This window comes from Ranitomeya imitator, chromosome 4 (genome assembly GCF_032444005.1).
Source record: "Ranitomeya imitator isolate aRanImi1 chromosome 4, aRanImi1.pri, whole genome shotgun sequence".
Lineage (NCBI taxonomy): Eukaryota > Metazoa > Chordata > Amphibia > Anura > Dendrobatidae > Ranitomeya > Ranitomeya imitator.
This window is the reverse complement of record NC_091285.1, coordinates 347,350,316-347,366,939: the sequence shown is the minus strand read 5'-3', so window position 1 is coordinate 347,366,939 and position 16,624 is coordinate 347,350,316. Positions and strand designations below refer to the sequence as shown.

At 42.7% G+C, this 16,624-nt stretch overlaps 1 protein-coding gene across 3 annotated transcripts in view; it reads left to right on the top strand.

The window, feature by feature from the left end:
• Positions 1–16,624, top strand: part of GRAMD4 (GRAM domain containing 4) — a 226,276-nt gene that overhangs the window by 190,811 nt on the left and 18,841 nt on the right. For all 3 annotated transcript variants that reach the window (XM_069764984.1, XM_069764983.1, XM_069764985.1), the window contains 3 exons: positions 59–152; positions 2,938–3,022; positions 14,892–14,960. In XM_069764984.1, the coding sequence (XP_069621085.1) occupies positions 59–152; positions 2,938–3,022; positions 14,892–14,960 (248 nt within the window). The remainder of the gene's footprint in view (positions 1–58; positions 153–2,937; positions 3,023–14,891; positions 14,961–16,624) is intronic.

Below are 16,624 nucleotides of genomic sequence, written 5' to 3'. Positions count from 1 at the left end.
GGGCAGTCAGATTTTAGTGTCCTGTGTTGGTTACCTTTCCCACCATTTTTTCTTCTAGCTTGTGACACAGGCTGGCGCTGCTGTTTGATTAACAGAGATCGGAAAATGCCAACAGACTACATCCGAAATGGTGTACTGTTTGTTACAGAAAAGTAAGTGTTCACAATAGATTTACCATTGTAAAGTAAGTCCTGTGGACCTCCTAACTATAAACAAGAGTTTTGTAGCTTTTTTTTTTTTTTTTTTAAATCCTGGTAACAATGAAAAGTAATGTACATATTGCTGACCTTTTGTGCTTATTTTCTTGCCTTCTGCTTCCTCTGGCTTAAATAATCAGTTTTCTCCTTCCCTATGTGGTCTCATTTAGATCACCTCACATACCAGCAGCCCATCTACAAAAGAAGTGGGGTGTCTTTAGTATAGGTAGCATGACTACAAAATCTAGCAAGGATCATCAATCTGCTACACCAGCATATTAGACATAAGATATAGTAATGGGCTGTGCAGGAAGCTATCATAACAATTGTATAGCCTCTAGATCTGAGGATCCTTGGACCCATCAGCTTCTTTAACTAGTCAGTTTTAGGGAATAGGAATTGTATTTCTGATGATATAATAATTCTGGAGTAACTGTTCTTCGGGTCCGATTCTGCAGATAACAGGAGTAAATTTATAACATTAACAAATCCAATTGTGGAACTTATCATTTCAAGATCTATTGATTAACATGTAAAAATGTATTGTGTGTGGGATAACCTCTTTGTCTAGACTTTTCTGATGAAAACCTTAAAATAACTTTGCTTATTCCCTTCTTTGTTTTCATGGCTGAGAAATAACATCATTTAGGTCCTAGCTACCAAAATTTAAATATCTGAGCACAGCTGTACCAGCTCCCCTCTAGAGCAGGGGAGAATGTTAAGTTATATACAACTGATGACAGCAAAAGCAGGCAGCGGCTGATAGGACTACACGTGCTGCCGCTAATAACAGTGAGAGCAGGAGACAGCTGATAGAAGTATTCATCAGCCGCCGCTTGTGTTATAACTAAACAAATAAATAATAAAAAAAACCTGTGTGGTGTTCCCCGTATTTTTGATAACAAGCCAGTCAAAGCTCACAGCTAGGGGCAACAACCGTCAGCTGTCGGTTTCATCAAGGCTGTTTATCAAGAATAGAGGGGTCCTCACATTTGTTTTTTTTAAATTATTTATATAATTTGAAAAAACTGTTCTGGGGTCCAGGGCCGGACTGGCCATTTGGCAATTCTGGCAAATGCCTGAAGGGCCTGTCTGGTAGTGGGCTGCCTTGTGTGCTACGTTGTTAACAGAATCAATGTTCTCAAGACATCCATACTGTTAACAGTTGTGATGGAGCACAAAGCCAATCCCTCCGTCACTTACCTCAGCATGCCGTTGGTATCATTAGAAATATTGGTGTTGTAGTAAATCTTCCTTTCCCTCATCCAGGGTAATATTAGTAATATATCCCATCTGGTTATTGGGGACGATGACACCATGGGCCTGTGTGATTTCAAATGCCAGGGCTGAATTTCATCCCCAGTCCGTACCTGGTGGGGTCCCCCCCTTTTTTGACAATCAGCCTTGCTAAAGGTACCTTCACACTAAGCGACGCTGCAGCGATACCGACAACGATGTCGATCGCTGCAGCGTCGCTGTTTGGTCGCTGGAGAGCTGTCACACAGACAGCTCTCCAGCGACCAACGATGTTGGTAACCAGGGTAAACATCGGGTTACTAAGCGCAGGGCCGCGCTTAGTAACCCGATGTTTACCATGGTTACCATCGTAAAAGTAAAAAAACAAACACTACATACTTACCTTCATCTGTCTGTCTCCGGCGCTCTGCTTTCCTGCACTGACTGTGAGCACAGCGGCCGGAAAGCAGAGCGGTGACGTCACCGCTCTGCTTTCCGGCTGGCCGACGCTGACACAGAATGCAGGAGGAGTGCAGAGAAGCACAGCGCCGGGGACAGACAGCAGAAGTTAAGTATGTAGTGTTTGTTTTTTTCACTTTTACGATGGTAACCAGGGTAAACATCGGCCCTGCGCTTAGTAACCTGATTTTTACCCTGGCTACCAGTGAAGACATCGCTGAATCGGCGTCACACACTCCGATTCAGCGATGTCTGCAGGGAGTCCAGCGACGAAATAAAGTTCTGGACTTTCTGCAGCGACCAACGACATCACAGCAGGATCCTGATCGCTGCTGCGTGTCAAACACAACGATATCGCTAGCCAGGACGCTGCAACATCACGGATCGCTAGCGATATCGTTGTGAAGTTGTTTAGTGTGAAGGTACCTTAATGCAGACAGCTTGGGGCTGGTATTCTCAGGTTGATAAGGGGCCATGGATATTGACCCACTCCCCATCCCCCCACCCAGCCTAAAAATAGCAGCTTGCAGCCGCCTAGAAAAGGTACATATATTAGATGTGCCAATTCTGGTGCTTTGCCCAGTTCTTCCCATTTGCCTTGTAGTGGTGGCAAGTGGGGTTAATGTCACTGCGAGAAATTCACTGAGTTCACTGCAGATCTTTGATCCGTGGTGAACTCGGTGACTTTTTCGCAGCCCCATCAGCCCCCGCCTGCAGTAGAATATAATGATCATCATTCTCCCCTGCTCACGCTGATCACTGGCAGAGCAGGGGAGAATGATAGGACTGAGTTGCACAGTGCTGCAGTCCCATGCAAAGGTTCACCAGAATGAAAGACTCTATACCAGCTGAATAGGTGGTAAGGAGTGGGATTCCCATCAATTTGATATCAAAGGCTTATCCTTGGGAAAGGCCATCAATATCAAAGTCCAAGAAAAGACATAGTATTGTTTTTGTATTGTCATACAAGCAAAACAGAATAAACAAACCCTATTTCGTTTTTGTACTTATGTCTGCTGTTAATTACGGTAACTTTGTTTTTCAGCTACTTGTGCTTTGAGAGCTCCAAATCTGGGTCATCAAAGAGGAACAAAGTCATAAAATTAACAGATATTACAGACATCCAGAAGGTACTTTAGTTGTCCCTCTGTTCATCTTGACATGCAACTGTGTTCAGTTGTTTATTTTAAGTTTTGTTATATTGCCTCCAATTTTGTCTTCAGTTTACAAAAATATCTTTATTACTTGTTAGACTTTGTTTTCATAAGATAATTTAAAAAAAAAGTGCGACAAGTCCTAAGTCATCAGTGGAGGAAGCAAAATGATGATGTTACAAATTGCTAACCCTTTCTGCTGACCAAAAGGGCAACTGCTTGCACATACGGTAGTTCCTATCGTCATTATGCTAGAATTATTATAAATGCCATTAGGTTTTATCAAGCTTTGTAAAAATGGTTGTTTGACGATGTGAATGGAGCAGCGTAATGTATTCTCTAAGGATAAGTTCACATTTGCATATATGTGCGCAGCGTATCATCTGCATACGCAAACGCATGCCAAAACGTATGCAGTGTTTTTTATCCGCATCAGCTTACGCAAGTCGGCAAAAAAAACGCTGTGTGTGCATGCGTTTGTATGCGTTTTTTGCTTGCGTTTGTGTTTTTTATGCGCATGCTTTAGATATTTCCAGGAGGGCATGTCTCAATCAGTTCCTGGACATTCGCAGTTCGAAGTACGCAAGCGCATCAAACGCATGCGTACACAAGGACATGCGTTCCCATTGACAGTAATTCATTTTTTTTAACACTCATCCGCATGCGCATATTTGATGAATTTTTGACGCCTCCAAAAATGCAACATGTTGCGCTCGCTGCGCCCAGCTGCACACTGCGAAAAAACGCATGCGTATGCAAAAGCATGCAACCGCATGTCCATGCGTACACCATGTTAAATATATGTACGCATAACGCATGCGGATGTATGCGGATCAAACCCTGCATGCTCAGACGCAAATGTGAAGCCAGCCTTAGAGGTTTAGATAGTGGGTGATGAGCGTAATATGTGATACGTTTAAAATTTTCTTAATGGGAAAATATGATTTCCCATTTTTATCTGTGCATTGGGTAGGAGACAACATGTACATGTTGAGCAATCTCACTTCCATAATTGACATAGTAAGGTAGAGTGGCACAAGGCAGACATGGTAAAAGCATTGATGGAATTTAACCCCTTTACCCCCAAGAGTGGTTTGCACGTTAATGACTGGGCCAATTTTTACAATTCCCTTTATTGGGTTATAATAACTCTGGAACACTTCAACGGATTCTGATGATTCTGACATTTTCTCTTGACATATTGTACTTCATGATGGTGGTAAAATTTCTTTGCTATTACTTGCGTTTATTTGTGAAAAAAAACGGAAATTTGGCGAAAATTTTGAAAATTTTGCAATTTTCCAACTTTGAATTTTTATGCCCTTTAACCCTCCGTCACATACAATATTCGGACTAACGAGTTCACATACAATGTGCCTGTCAGGCGCCTGCTGGAAAAATACCTATAATATCTAATGTTTGCAATTTCAGTGCTCTAAAAGTGATCAGTGACCTTCATAGGGATGTAATAAAAGAGACTACACATAATCAGTTACAAAAAAAACCATTTGCTTAACATAAAACTAATAACTAAGAAATACAAACTTTTCAAAACTCCCGCCAAATAGTCCCCAGTTCGACTCTCTCAAAAAAATGTACAAAGAAAATTTTTGAACACAAACTTAATTTTAAGGTACCTTAAGTACTATTAAAAACATATTCAATCAGAAGTAGATGCTGAGGTTTCCCCAGAAAAGTCACACTTGCAGAGCAAATAGCAAGAATTACACACCATTTTTGCATGTGTCAGGCAAATTGCTTTATGACATTTGAGACATTCATAATTTGAAAGCCTTCTGGTTCCGCTTTCTGTTTGGCAGGTGGTGCATCTCCTTCTTTTGTGAGGTGGTGCAGATGGTGACTTTTCACCATCATCTTCTGGGCGGAACCTTTTGAGCTGAACTTGAAGGCGAGAGGGGATACCGATTGTTTTCACGCTTCTCCTGAGTAGCTCTCCAAGTACTAGTTCATGGGCCAATTTTTTCAGATACAATCGTCTACGGAGTGGTTCAAGCTTGTTTTCAAGATAAATTACTTGTGAATTTATACCACCCAAATTCAACATAGCAAAAAATATGACCATTGGCCAGCGTTTGATGTTTCTGCTGACGTTGAAAGTGGAGCACATCTGATCTGCATAAGCCGGAGTAATTACATTAAATTAATCCAGGACAGACGGCGGCTCCCACGCTGTCCAGGAACTGAGGGCAGCGACAGTGGTGCCGCGGTGCAGGCAGAGCAGCCGGGAGAGTGAGTAGAATGCAGGAAGGGGGTGGGGCCTAGCACAGCGCTGCCTGAGGAGTCAGTGGAGCGCACAGCAAATACCGGAGGTTTGGAGGGTAACGGTAACCACAGGAAAGCAGAGGGGGAAGGCACAAGGTAAAAATAGTCAAAGTAAGCCAAGGTCAGGGAAGCCAGGTCAGACGAGGAAGTACCGAATCAGAAGAGAAGTAGCAAAAGCCCTAGGACACAGCCGAAGTCAGAAACCAGAGAAGCAGATAAGGTACAGAATCAGTAGGCAAAATCACAGCGGGGAACAAACCAGGTCAAAACCAAACATACAGAAGAGGACTCTGGCACAAAGGCACAGGCACACGAGGGTCGACGTACTCAGCTGAGGGCAAAAGTATAACAGAGGACGCCTATATCCACAAAGAGGCTATAAAAAGCTTTGATGAAACCAAAGGGAGGCTCCCAAGATTAACTCCAGCAGCTCCAGACCTAATCATCCCAGGCAAACCATGACACATGGACTGCATTAGCACTAATGTTATTCAAGTAGGAGGTTGAGATGACTGAAAATGCATATGGCAAAATCGCTGCATGCACTAGTTTCTTCTGCATGTCTGAGACTCGCCTATTCAAGTCCATAGGTGTGCAAAAAAAGAAAATCTGATCCCATACAGATCAAATGTCTATCATCCAACTTGTGCAGATACATTGCAATTCTTTATTAGTCTTGTAAATTTGAATAGCCGTTGCAGTGTAAAAACTGATGCAATGCAATGTCAATTGCATATGTATGACAATTGAGCTGACCATTGTCTTTTTATTATTCATTGATGTTAGAGGGGGCAATACACAGTATTAAGAAATGGGGTATGTGAACTTTTCATCAGGGTCATTTGGATGATTTGGGTTGTCATTATGATTTAAAAAGAGAAAGCACAGTAGTTTGACAATAAATGGCTTCACCTAATCACCAACCACAAGTGGAGAAAGTGTTTTGGCATTAACATTCATATTTTCTGAAAAAAGGCCAAGAAAGCAAAAATTCTGCTGGGGTATGTAAACTTTTGAGCACAACTCTATATACTTGTAGCTGGTTGTGGGAACATAAGAGGGGTTGTGGGGGATATCCTATTATATGGGAGACTGTGAGAATCATTACACTGGAACTTGTGGGGACATCATACTACATGCGATATGTGGAGGGCATCATGCTGTATAGGGATCTGTATGGGACATTATACTGGGGGCTGTGGAGGACATAATACTGTAGTATGATGCCCCAAATAGTCCCCTATACATTATTAGCTTTGGGTGGACATCACAATGTATAGTGGATTCTGGGGGAAATTATACTGAAGGCTGTGGAGAGATCATACTGTATAGGGGGCTGTGTTGACCATATTTTATAAGGAGCAGTGGTGGACATTATACTATCTATTGAACCCGTTCTACTCCCGGGTTGCGAGCATTTATATTGGTATATGGTCTCCATCCTGGTATGTGCTGCTCCCATCCTGCGTCCCCATCCTGCCATGTGTTGCACCCATCCTGCACCCCCGTTCTGTCATGTGCTGCCCTATTCTGTCATGTGCTGCTCCCATCCTGCACCCGCGTTCTGTCATGTGCTGCCCTATTCTGTCATGTGCTGCTCCCATCCATCCTGCACCCGCGTTCTGTCATGTGCTGCTCCCATCCTGCGCCGCCATTCTTTAATTTGCTTCTCCCATCCATATGCCCCGTACACTGCTCCATAAAGGTTTATGGCCCCCATAAGATGCTCCATAGTATATGCTCCCGCACACTGCTCCATTATGGTTGATGGCCCCATAAGATGCTCCATAGTGTATGCCCTGTACAGTGCTCCATAAAGGTTTATGGCCCCCATAAGATGCTCCATAGTATATGCCCTTGTACACTGCTCCATTATGGTTGATGGCCCCATAAGATGCTCCATAGTGTATGCCCCGTACAGTGCTCCATAAAGGTTTATGGCCCCCATAAGATGCTCCATAGTATATGCCCTCGTACACTGCTCCATTATGGTTGATGGCCCCCATAAGATGCTCCATAGTGTATGCCCCGTACAGTGCTCCATAAAGGTTTATGGCCCCCATAAGATGCTCCATAGTGTATGCCCCCGTACACTGCTCCATTATGGTTTATGGCCCCCATAAGATGCTCCATTGTATATGCCCCCGTACACTACTCCATTATGGTTTATGGCCCCCATAAGATGCTCCATAGTGTATGCCCCCGTACACTGCTCCATTGTGGTTTATGGCCCCATAAGATGCTCCATAGTGTATGCCCCCGTACACTGCTCCATTATGGTTGATGGCCCCCATAAGATGCTCCATAGCGTATGCCCCCGTACACTGCTCCATTATAGTTTATGGCCCCCATAAGATGCTCCATAGTGTATGCCCCCATACACTGCTCCATTATGGTTGATGGCCCCCATAAGATGCTCCATAGTGTATGCCCCCATACACTGCTCCATTATGGTTTATGGCCCCATAAGACGCTCCAGTGTGTATGCCCCCGTATGCTGCAGCGATATATATATAAAAAATACCATACTCACCTATCGTCGTTGGGCGCCGAGTGCTGGGGGGCCTGAGCAGGCGGGGACACCGGCGCGCTGTAGGGGTCAGGTGCCGGTATCGCCGCTATCTCAGGCCCCCCAGCACTTGCTATATTCACCTATCCCCGTTCCAGGGCTGCGTCCGCTCTGTTTTCCGGCTCCTCTGGCTGTGACTGTTCAGTCAGAGGGCGGTGCCGGCGCGCATTAGGCGCGTCATCGCGCCCTCTGAACTGTGAACGTCACAGCAGAGGACCGGGACACTGAGCCGCACGCAGCGCTGGAACGGGGGACAGGTGAATATAATACTCACCCTCCTGGCGCGTCCACGGACCCTGCCTCTCCGGTGGAGATTGCGGTGTGCGTTCAGTGTTTACGCATACCGCGATCTCCTGGGAGCGTCACTCTGTGGGGTCCAGACTGCGCCGGCGCTTGCGCAGTCTATAAAAGCTTCGGACAGAGTGACGCTCCCAGCGTTATATTATAGATATTGGGGGGGCTGTAGTGGACAATTTACTGCATGGAGGACTGTGGTGTACATATCAATGTTGTAGATATCATACTGTTTAATCTCCTGTGGTGACCAACGTTCTGTTTAGGGGGACAGTGTGAGGAGGGGGTACAGTTTGGGGGAGGACAACATGGGGAACATAATATGAAAATGGATCACATAATGGATATGGAGAGGGGGCAATATGAAATGGGGGCACAGTATGGAGAGAGGTTAGCATGGCGGGGAGGACAGTGTGGGTATATATAGAGTGTGAGGGGACAGCCATGGAATAGACCGTGGTTCATAAGCATGGACGATGTGGCGGTTATATATTATAATGGCAGTCAGTGGGGTGGTTATAGATCATAAAGGCGGACAGTGTGGAGGCCATATACCATTGAAGGCTTATGTAGGGTATAGTATGGACAGATATTTTTATGCAGAGGGAATTATAATGACTTATTTTTAAGTGTACTGTGTCGTAATGTGCTGCAGAAGGCTGGAGAAGAGGGAATCAGGAGAGAAGAGCGGTGGAGGTGAAGTCATCATGGCGCCAGGACTAGATGGCGACGAAAAGAAATAAATTACTCAGAGAAGATGTCACCTATAAAGTACCAGGATGTAAATGTTTATTTGTTGATATGATATTGACTACATCTCAGCAGTTTTGTGGTTCCTGTATGGTCTGCAGTCTGATAAAGACTGATACCAACTCCCAGCATCTAATTTCCATTGTTAAGGACATACTGGGAATTGTATGTTCATTATACAAATGTATATGGGTCGGACTTGCTGTGCTAAGTTTGGTCATTTATTCATGTAGTGATGGGGGGTTCTGGTGAAGTATACATGTACTGGTGTTTTATTTACTGACGGTGGTTCTCGTGATGTATTCATGTACTGATTGAGGTTCTGGTGACTCATTTGTGTTCTGATACTTATAGTGATGTATTCATGTACTTATGGTGTTTCTGGTTCCGAATTGATGTACTGATGGTGGTTCTAGTGACCTATTTACTCATTTTTAGTTATGGTGCTGTATTTATGTACTAATTATGGCTCTGGTGGTCTATTTATGTACTGATGATGATTTTGGTTTCGTATTCATGTACTTATAGTTTTATTGATGAATACAGCACCAGAACTGTTATCAATAAATGAAACATCACAAGAGCGGTCAGGAGTATATGAATACAGCACCAGAACAACCATCACTACATGAACGTATCACCAGAACCACCATCTGAACAGGAATACGGCTCAAGAACCACCATCAGTTTTGTTGCAAACTGTATTTGTCGCATCACTAATGTAAAAACAATCTAGTTCTCTTTATACTGGGGTTTTAGTTTTCATTAGGGTCTCTGCTAAATGCTGAACACCTTATTGAAACTAATTGGCCAACATTACAGTCAAACTATATTCGTTTCCATGACTGTCCTTGAGCCTGACATTTAAATATTATATACAGTGGGTACGGAAAGTATTCAGACCCCTTTAAATTTTTCACTGTGTTTCATTGCAGCCATTTGGTAAATTCAAAAAAATTCGTTTTTTCACATTAATGGATACTCTGCACCCCATCTTGACTGGAAAAAAAAAAACAGTATTCAGTCCCTTTGCTCAGACACTCCTATTAAAGTCACATGCTGTCCATTTCCTCGTGATCCTCCTTGAGATGGTTCTACTCCTTCACTGGAGTCCAGCTGTGTTTAATTTAAACTGATAGGACTTGATTTGGAAAGGCACACACCTGTGTGTGAAGTCAAAGGAACTGGCCACGGAGCTCAGACACAGAATTGTGGCAAGGCACAGATCTGGCCAAGGTTACAACAATTTCTGCAGTACTTAAGGTTCCTAAGAGCACAATGGCCTCCCTAATTCTTAAATGGAAGAAGTTTGGGACCACCAGAAGATTTCCTAGACTTGGCTGTCTAACCAAACTGAGCAATCATGGGAGAAGAGCCTTGGTGAAAGAGGTAACAAAGAACCCCAAAATCACTGTGGCTGAGCTCCAGAGATGCAGTAGGGAGATGGGAGAAAGTTCCACAAAGTCAACTATCCCTGCAGCCCTCCACCAGTCGGGCTTTTATGGCAGAGTGGCCTAATGGAAACCTCTCCTTAGTGCTAGGCATAGGAATAGTAAAGCCTGCATAGTTTGCTAAAAAAAACACATGGAGGACTCCCAAACTATGACAAATAAGATTCTCTGGTCTGATGAGAAGAAGCTAGATCTTTTTGGTGATAATTCTAAGCGGTATGTGTGGAGAAAACCAGGCACTGCTCATCACCTGCCCAATACAATCCCAACAGTGAAACATGGTGGTTGCAGCATCATACTATGGGGGTGTTTTTCAGCTGCAGGGACAGGACAACTGGTTGTCATTGAAGGAAACATGACTATGGAAAGTACATAGATATCCTGGATGAAAAACTTTCAGAGTGCTCTGGATCTCAAACTTGGACGACAGTTCACCTTCCAACAAGACAATGACCCAAAACACACAGCTAAAATAACAAAGGAGTGGCTTTAGAACAACTATGTGACCATTCCTGACTGGCCAAGCCAGAGCCCTGACCTAAACCCCAATTGAGCATCTCTGGAGAGACCTGAAAATGGCTGTCCACCAACGTTCATCATCCAACCTGATGGAACCGGAGAGGATCTGCAAGTAAGAATGGCAGAGGATCCCAAATCCGGGTGTAAAAAACTTGTTGTATCATTCCCAAGAAGACTCATGGCTGTACTAGGTCAAAAGGGTGTTTCTACTCAATACTGAGCAAAGGGTCTGAATACTTATGACCATGTGATATTTCAGTTTTTCTTTTTTAATAAATATGCAAAAATGTCTACATTTGTTTTTTTCAATCAAGATGACGTGAAGAGTGTACATTAATGAGAAAAAAATGAACTTTTTTTAATTTACCAAATGGCTGCAATGAAACAGAGTGAAAAATTTAAAGGGGTTTGAATACTTTGTGCACTCACTGTATATAATGATTGTATATCTAACTTTGAAAACGCATTCCCTGTTGACTTACCCCTAACATACATAATTTTTTCTTACTTTTGATTATATTCGGTTACAATTCTAGTGGAAGTTGCCGTCAGAGCTTATTACCTGACCAGTCGGAGTTGGAGGGGAATGTGTTGGGAATCTTTTTACTTTAGTCTCCCACCCATTCCTTTACTTGGGGAGGTTAGAGTTCATCAGGCATGCCATTGGCTTGATCTGCCTAGGGCACCAAAATACATTATCTTGGCTCTGAGGACAAAAGTAAAATTATTTCAATTTTACAAGGCATGTTTTTAAAGCGAAGTGTGCCAAAATTCTCGTTCAATTTGAACAACGACTTTCATGACTTGTCCCAGGTGATTTGTCATGTGTTGAACACTTTTTCCGCATTGTCCAACAATGGGGCAGGGCCTCACTGAAAAAGGGTATGGTTTATCAGTAACTGGAGAGGGGCCTAAAATGCAATGCTATGTGCTTAAATTTTAATGAAAATTTCTGGCACAAAGTAAGAGAACTAATATATCAAATAAGGTTAGGTCGACACATCCATGCGAGTACACATTGCTTATTTATTTCCACATTATATTAAAAGACATCCAAAAAATGGTTAATTGTGCATTTCAGCTATGTGACAGATATTACAATTTAAGAAGCATAAAGTGTTCCCAATAAAATACTGGTATATAAAGTCTTTTTGAGTGATTTTTTTTTTTTAACCCCTTAGCGACCGCCGATACGCCTTTTAACGGCGGCCGCTAAGGGTACTTAAACCACAGCGCCGTTAATTAACGGCGCTGTGGAAAAAGTAAATAGCTCCCTACAGAGTCGGATTTTCTCCAGGGTCTTCTAGCCGAGACCCCAGAAAACATGATTCGGGGGGGGGGAGGGGGGGGGGGGGTTACCCACCCCGCATTTGCGATCGTCGGTAATTAACCGGCGATCGCAAAAAAAAAAAAAAAAAACGCTATCTCTTTTTAATTTCTCTGTCCTCCGATGTGATCGCATGTGTTAGGGCTAGGGTTAGGGTTAGGGCTAGAGTTAGGGCTAGGGTTAGGGTTGGGGCTAAATTTAGGGTTAGGGTTGGGGCTAAATTTAGGGTTAGGCTTCTTTCACACTTACGTCGGTACGGAGCCGTCGCAATGCGTCGGCCCGACATACCGGAGCACGTTGTGAAAATTGTGCACAACGTGGGCAGCGGCTGTAGTTTTTCAACGCATCCGCTGCCCAATCTATGTCCTGGGGAGGAGGGGGCGGAGTTACGGCCACGCATGCGCGGTCAGAAATGGCGGATGCGACGCCATCCGTCACGATCTGTCGGCAGTACAAGTCTATGGGCAAAAAACGCATCCTACATTTGCAGGATCCGTTTCTTGTCCAAAACAACGGATTGCGACGGAATGCAAAACGACGCAAGTGTGAAAGTAGCCTTAGGGCTAGGGTTGGGGCTAAAGTTAGGGCTAGGGTTGGGGCTAAAGTTAGGGTTAGAGTTGGAATTAGGGTTAGGGTTTGGATTAGGGTTGGTATTAGGGTTAGGGTTGGCATTAGGGTTACGCTTGGGATTAGGGTTAAGGTTAGGGTTGTGATTAGGGGTGTATTGGGATTAGGGTTAGGTTTGAGGTTAGGGTTGAGATTAGGATTAGGGGTGTGTTGGATTTAGGGTTTTGATTAGGGTTATGGTTAGGGTTGACATTAAGGTTGTTTTGGGGTAAGGGTTGTGATTATGGTTAGGGTTAGTGATTAGGATTATGGATCAGGTTGGGGTTAGGGTTGTGTTGGGGTTAGGGTTGGAGCTAGAATTGGGGGGTTTTCACTGTTTAGGTACATCAGGGGGTCTCCAAACACGACAGCCAATTTTGCGCTCAAAAAGTCAAATGGTGCTCCCTCCCTTCTGAGCTCTGCCGTGCGCCCAAACAGTGGGTTACCCCCACATATGGGGCATCAGCGTACTCGGGATAAATTGGACAACAACTTCTGGGGTCCAATTTCTCTTGTTACCCTTGTGAAAATAAAAACTTGGGGGCTACAAAATCTCTTTTGTGGAAAAATATATATATATATATATTTTTTTTATGACTCTGCATTATAAACTTCTGTGAAGCACTTGGGCATTCAAAGTTCTCACCACACATCTATATATGTTCCTTGGGGGTCTAGTTTCCAAAATGGGGTCACTTGTGGAGGGTTTCTACTGGTAAGGTACATCAGGGGCTCTGCAAACCCAACATAATGCCCGCAGACCATTCTATCAAAGTCTGCATTCCAAAACGGCGCTCCTTCCTTCCGAGCTCTGCCGTGCGCCCAAACAGTGGTTTACCCCCACATATGGGGTACCAGCATACTCAGGACAAATTGGACAACAACTTTTGGGGTCCAATTTCTCTTGTTATCCTTGTGAAAATAAAAAACTTGGGGGCTAAAAAATCTTTTTTGTGGAAAAAAAAAATATTTTTTATTTTCACGACTCTACATTATAAACTTCTGTGAAGCACTTGGGCATTCAAAGTTCTCACCACACATCTAGATAAGTTCCATGGGGGGTCTAGTTTCCAAAATGGGGTCACTTCTGGGGGATTTCTACTGTTTAGGCACATCAGGGGCTCTCCAAACGCGACATGGCGTCACATCTCAATTCCAGCCAATTCTACATTGAAAAAGTAAAACTGCACTCTTTTTCTTCCAAGCTCTGCGGTGCGCCCAAACAGTGGTTTACCCCCACATATGGGGTATTGGCGTATTCAGGAGAAATTGCATAACAAAATTTATGGTTACATTTCTGTTTTTACACTTGTGAAAATAAAAAAAATGGTTCTGAATTAAGATGTTTGCAAAAAAAAGTTAAATGTTCATATTTTCCTTCCACATTTTTTCAGTTCCTGTGAAGCACGTAAAGGGTTAATAAACTTCTTGAATGTGGTTTTGAGAACCTTGAGGGGTGTAGTTTTTAGAATGGTGTCACACTTCATTATTTTCTATCATATAGACCCCTCAAAATGACTTCAAATGTGATGTGGTCCCTAAAAAAATGGTGTTGTAAAAATGAGAAATTGCTGGTCAACTTTTAACCCTTATAACTCCCTAACAAAAAAAAATTTTGTTTCCAAAATTGTGCTGATGTAAAGTAGACATGTGGGAAATGTTATTTATTAACTATTTTTCGTGACATATCTCTCTGATTTGAGGGCATAAAAATACAAAGTTTGAAAATTGCAAAATTTTAAAAATGTTCGCCATATTTCCATTTTTTTCATAAATAAATCGCAAGTAATATCGAAGAAATGTTACCACTAACATGAAGTACAATATGTCACGAAAAAACAATCTCAGAATCAGCGGGATCCGTTGAAGCGTTCCAGAGTTATAACCTCATAAAGTGACAGTGGTCAGAATTGCAATAATTGGCTCGGTCATTAAGTACCAAATTGGCTCTGTCACTAAGGGGTTAAATATTTCATTGTATTTGGATTTGTGTATTCAACCTTAAAAATATTTTGCTATTTTTTTTTTTTTTTTAATCTTCTCTAGTATAAAGTTCTTTCAGTTCTCCCAGGATCTGGTATGGGAATTGCAGTTACAACCCCCTCAACACAAAAGGTATTTAATGTTGTAATGGCTTTTTTCACACCTGCGTTTTAACCTCTGTTTGTCCATTGCAATCTAGGAATTCATATGAAGTCCTTTTCTCTGTCTGAGACTGAATTTAAAGCAGGGCTGTGGAGTCGGTAAGCCAAACCTCCGACTCCTCAATTCCCATGACTGACTCCACGACTCCGACTCCCTCATACATGGCTCATGTTTAAGTGATAAATTTACTGTAGTAAAATGGTAACATCAGGCTTTTAATCTTTATTATGATACAATAATCAAGCCATTTATATAGAACATAAAATATATTTACTGGAATACAACTTTAGAACAAAAAATCTTTGCATATTTACAATTTATTATACACTCTGCCGTAAGTGGGGGTAAAAGTTTTCAACAAAAATGTACTGAATAGCATTTGTGCAGTCTATGAATTTGTACTGAGAAATAGTATCACCGCCATCAGATCCTCCTTTATAGATGACCTCAAACCTGACCTAATTATTTTAAGGCTAGAGAACAACCTCTCTACACTAACTTGGGTTGGTGGCAAAGCAATAACCACATGGGCAACATCTCTAACAATTTCAGGGTATAAAGGAATTGCCTTGTGCACAGTCAGTTTTGATGAACGATTGAACTCTTCTCCTTCTTTGAGAGCAAGTGAAAAATTTTGCTGAAATATAGTCATTCTGTTTTCTATGGGAGTGGAATCTTTTTCCCTGCGGCAACTCTTTGCCTGCTCCATGTCATCCAAATACTTGTCGAAATCAAACTCATCTGATGAGGATTTAGGAATGGCAGCAGCAGCACTGGCAGGACCAGAGTCCTCTTGCTCTTGGCCGTCCTGTAGCCCACTCATCCTAACTGCTACCTCAATCAAAGCTTCTTTTCCTTTAGTAAGCTGTTGATCATCCAACAATATACGATGACTCAAGTCCACATAAACAGCTGCCAGAAGAATTTTATTTTCCAATAGCAGTGTCTCTCTCTATTCCATTGAAGCAGCAAATGCCATCTGCGATTAAACCTCCTCTTTGGGACAGGCAAAACAAGAAGTTCTCCCAATGCCATGAGTTAAATCCTCAGTTTGTAACTTTTTAGTAAATGGGTAAATGGGTGATGAAGAAATTACTTCAATTCAGCCACCTGTGTCCATTGACCTTCATGTAGTGTTACCAGAGGGTTGGCCATATGTACAATGAAGGGTTTCAGCTCAAGCAATCAGTCAATCATTAAATAGGTGCTGCCCTACCAAGTGGCTTGATCCACAATTGCCCATTTTCCAGCACGTCTCTTCAAGATGTAATCGATTTTAGGGGTTCTGGCAGCAATAGCCAATTTCCTCACTTTGCTAATCAGAGTTCTAGCATGTCCCTCTTGCAGACTATCTCTTATTGCCAGCTGCAGCGTGTGCAGAACACCGCGCATGTGATGAATAGGAAAGAGGTGTGAAGCAGCTTCAACAAGATCATACAATTGTAAAGAATCATTTTGCTGTTCTTCTGTAGTAATATCTTTTTGTTCCTCCGTTATGGGAACAGGAGTGTGGCTTTCCATCTCCAACATAATGAATGTGAAATGTTCTTCTAGCTGCTGATCACCTTCATTATTCTCATTCATCCGTTTAATTGTTCTTATCATGTTTGAAGCATTATCAGTTACAATAGCAA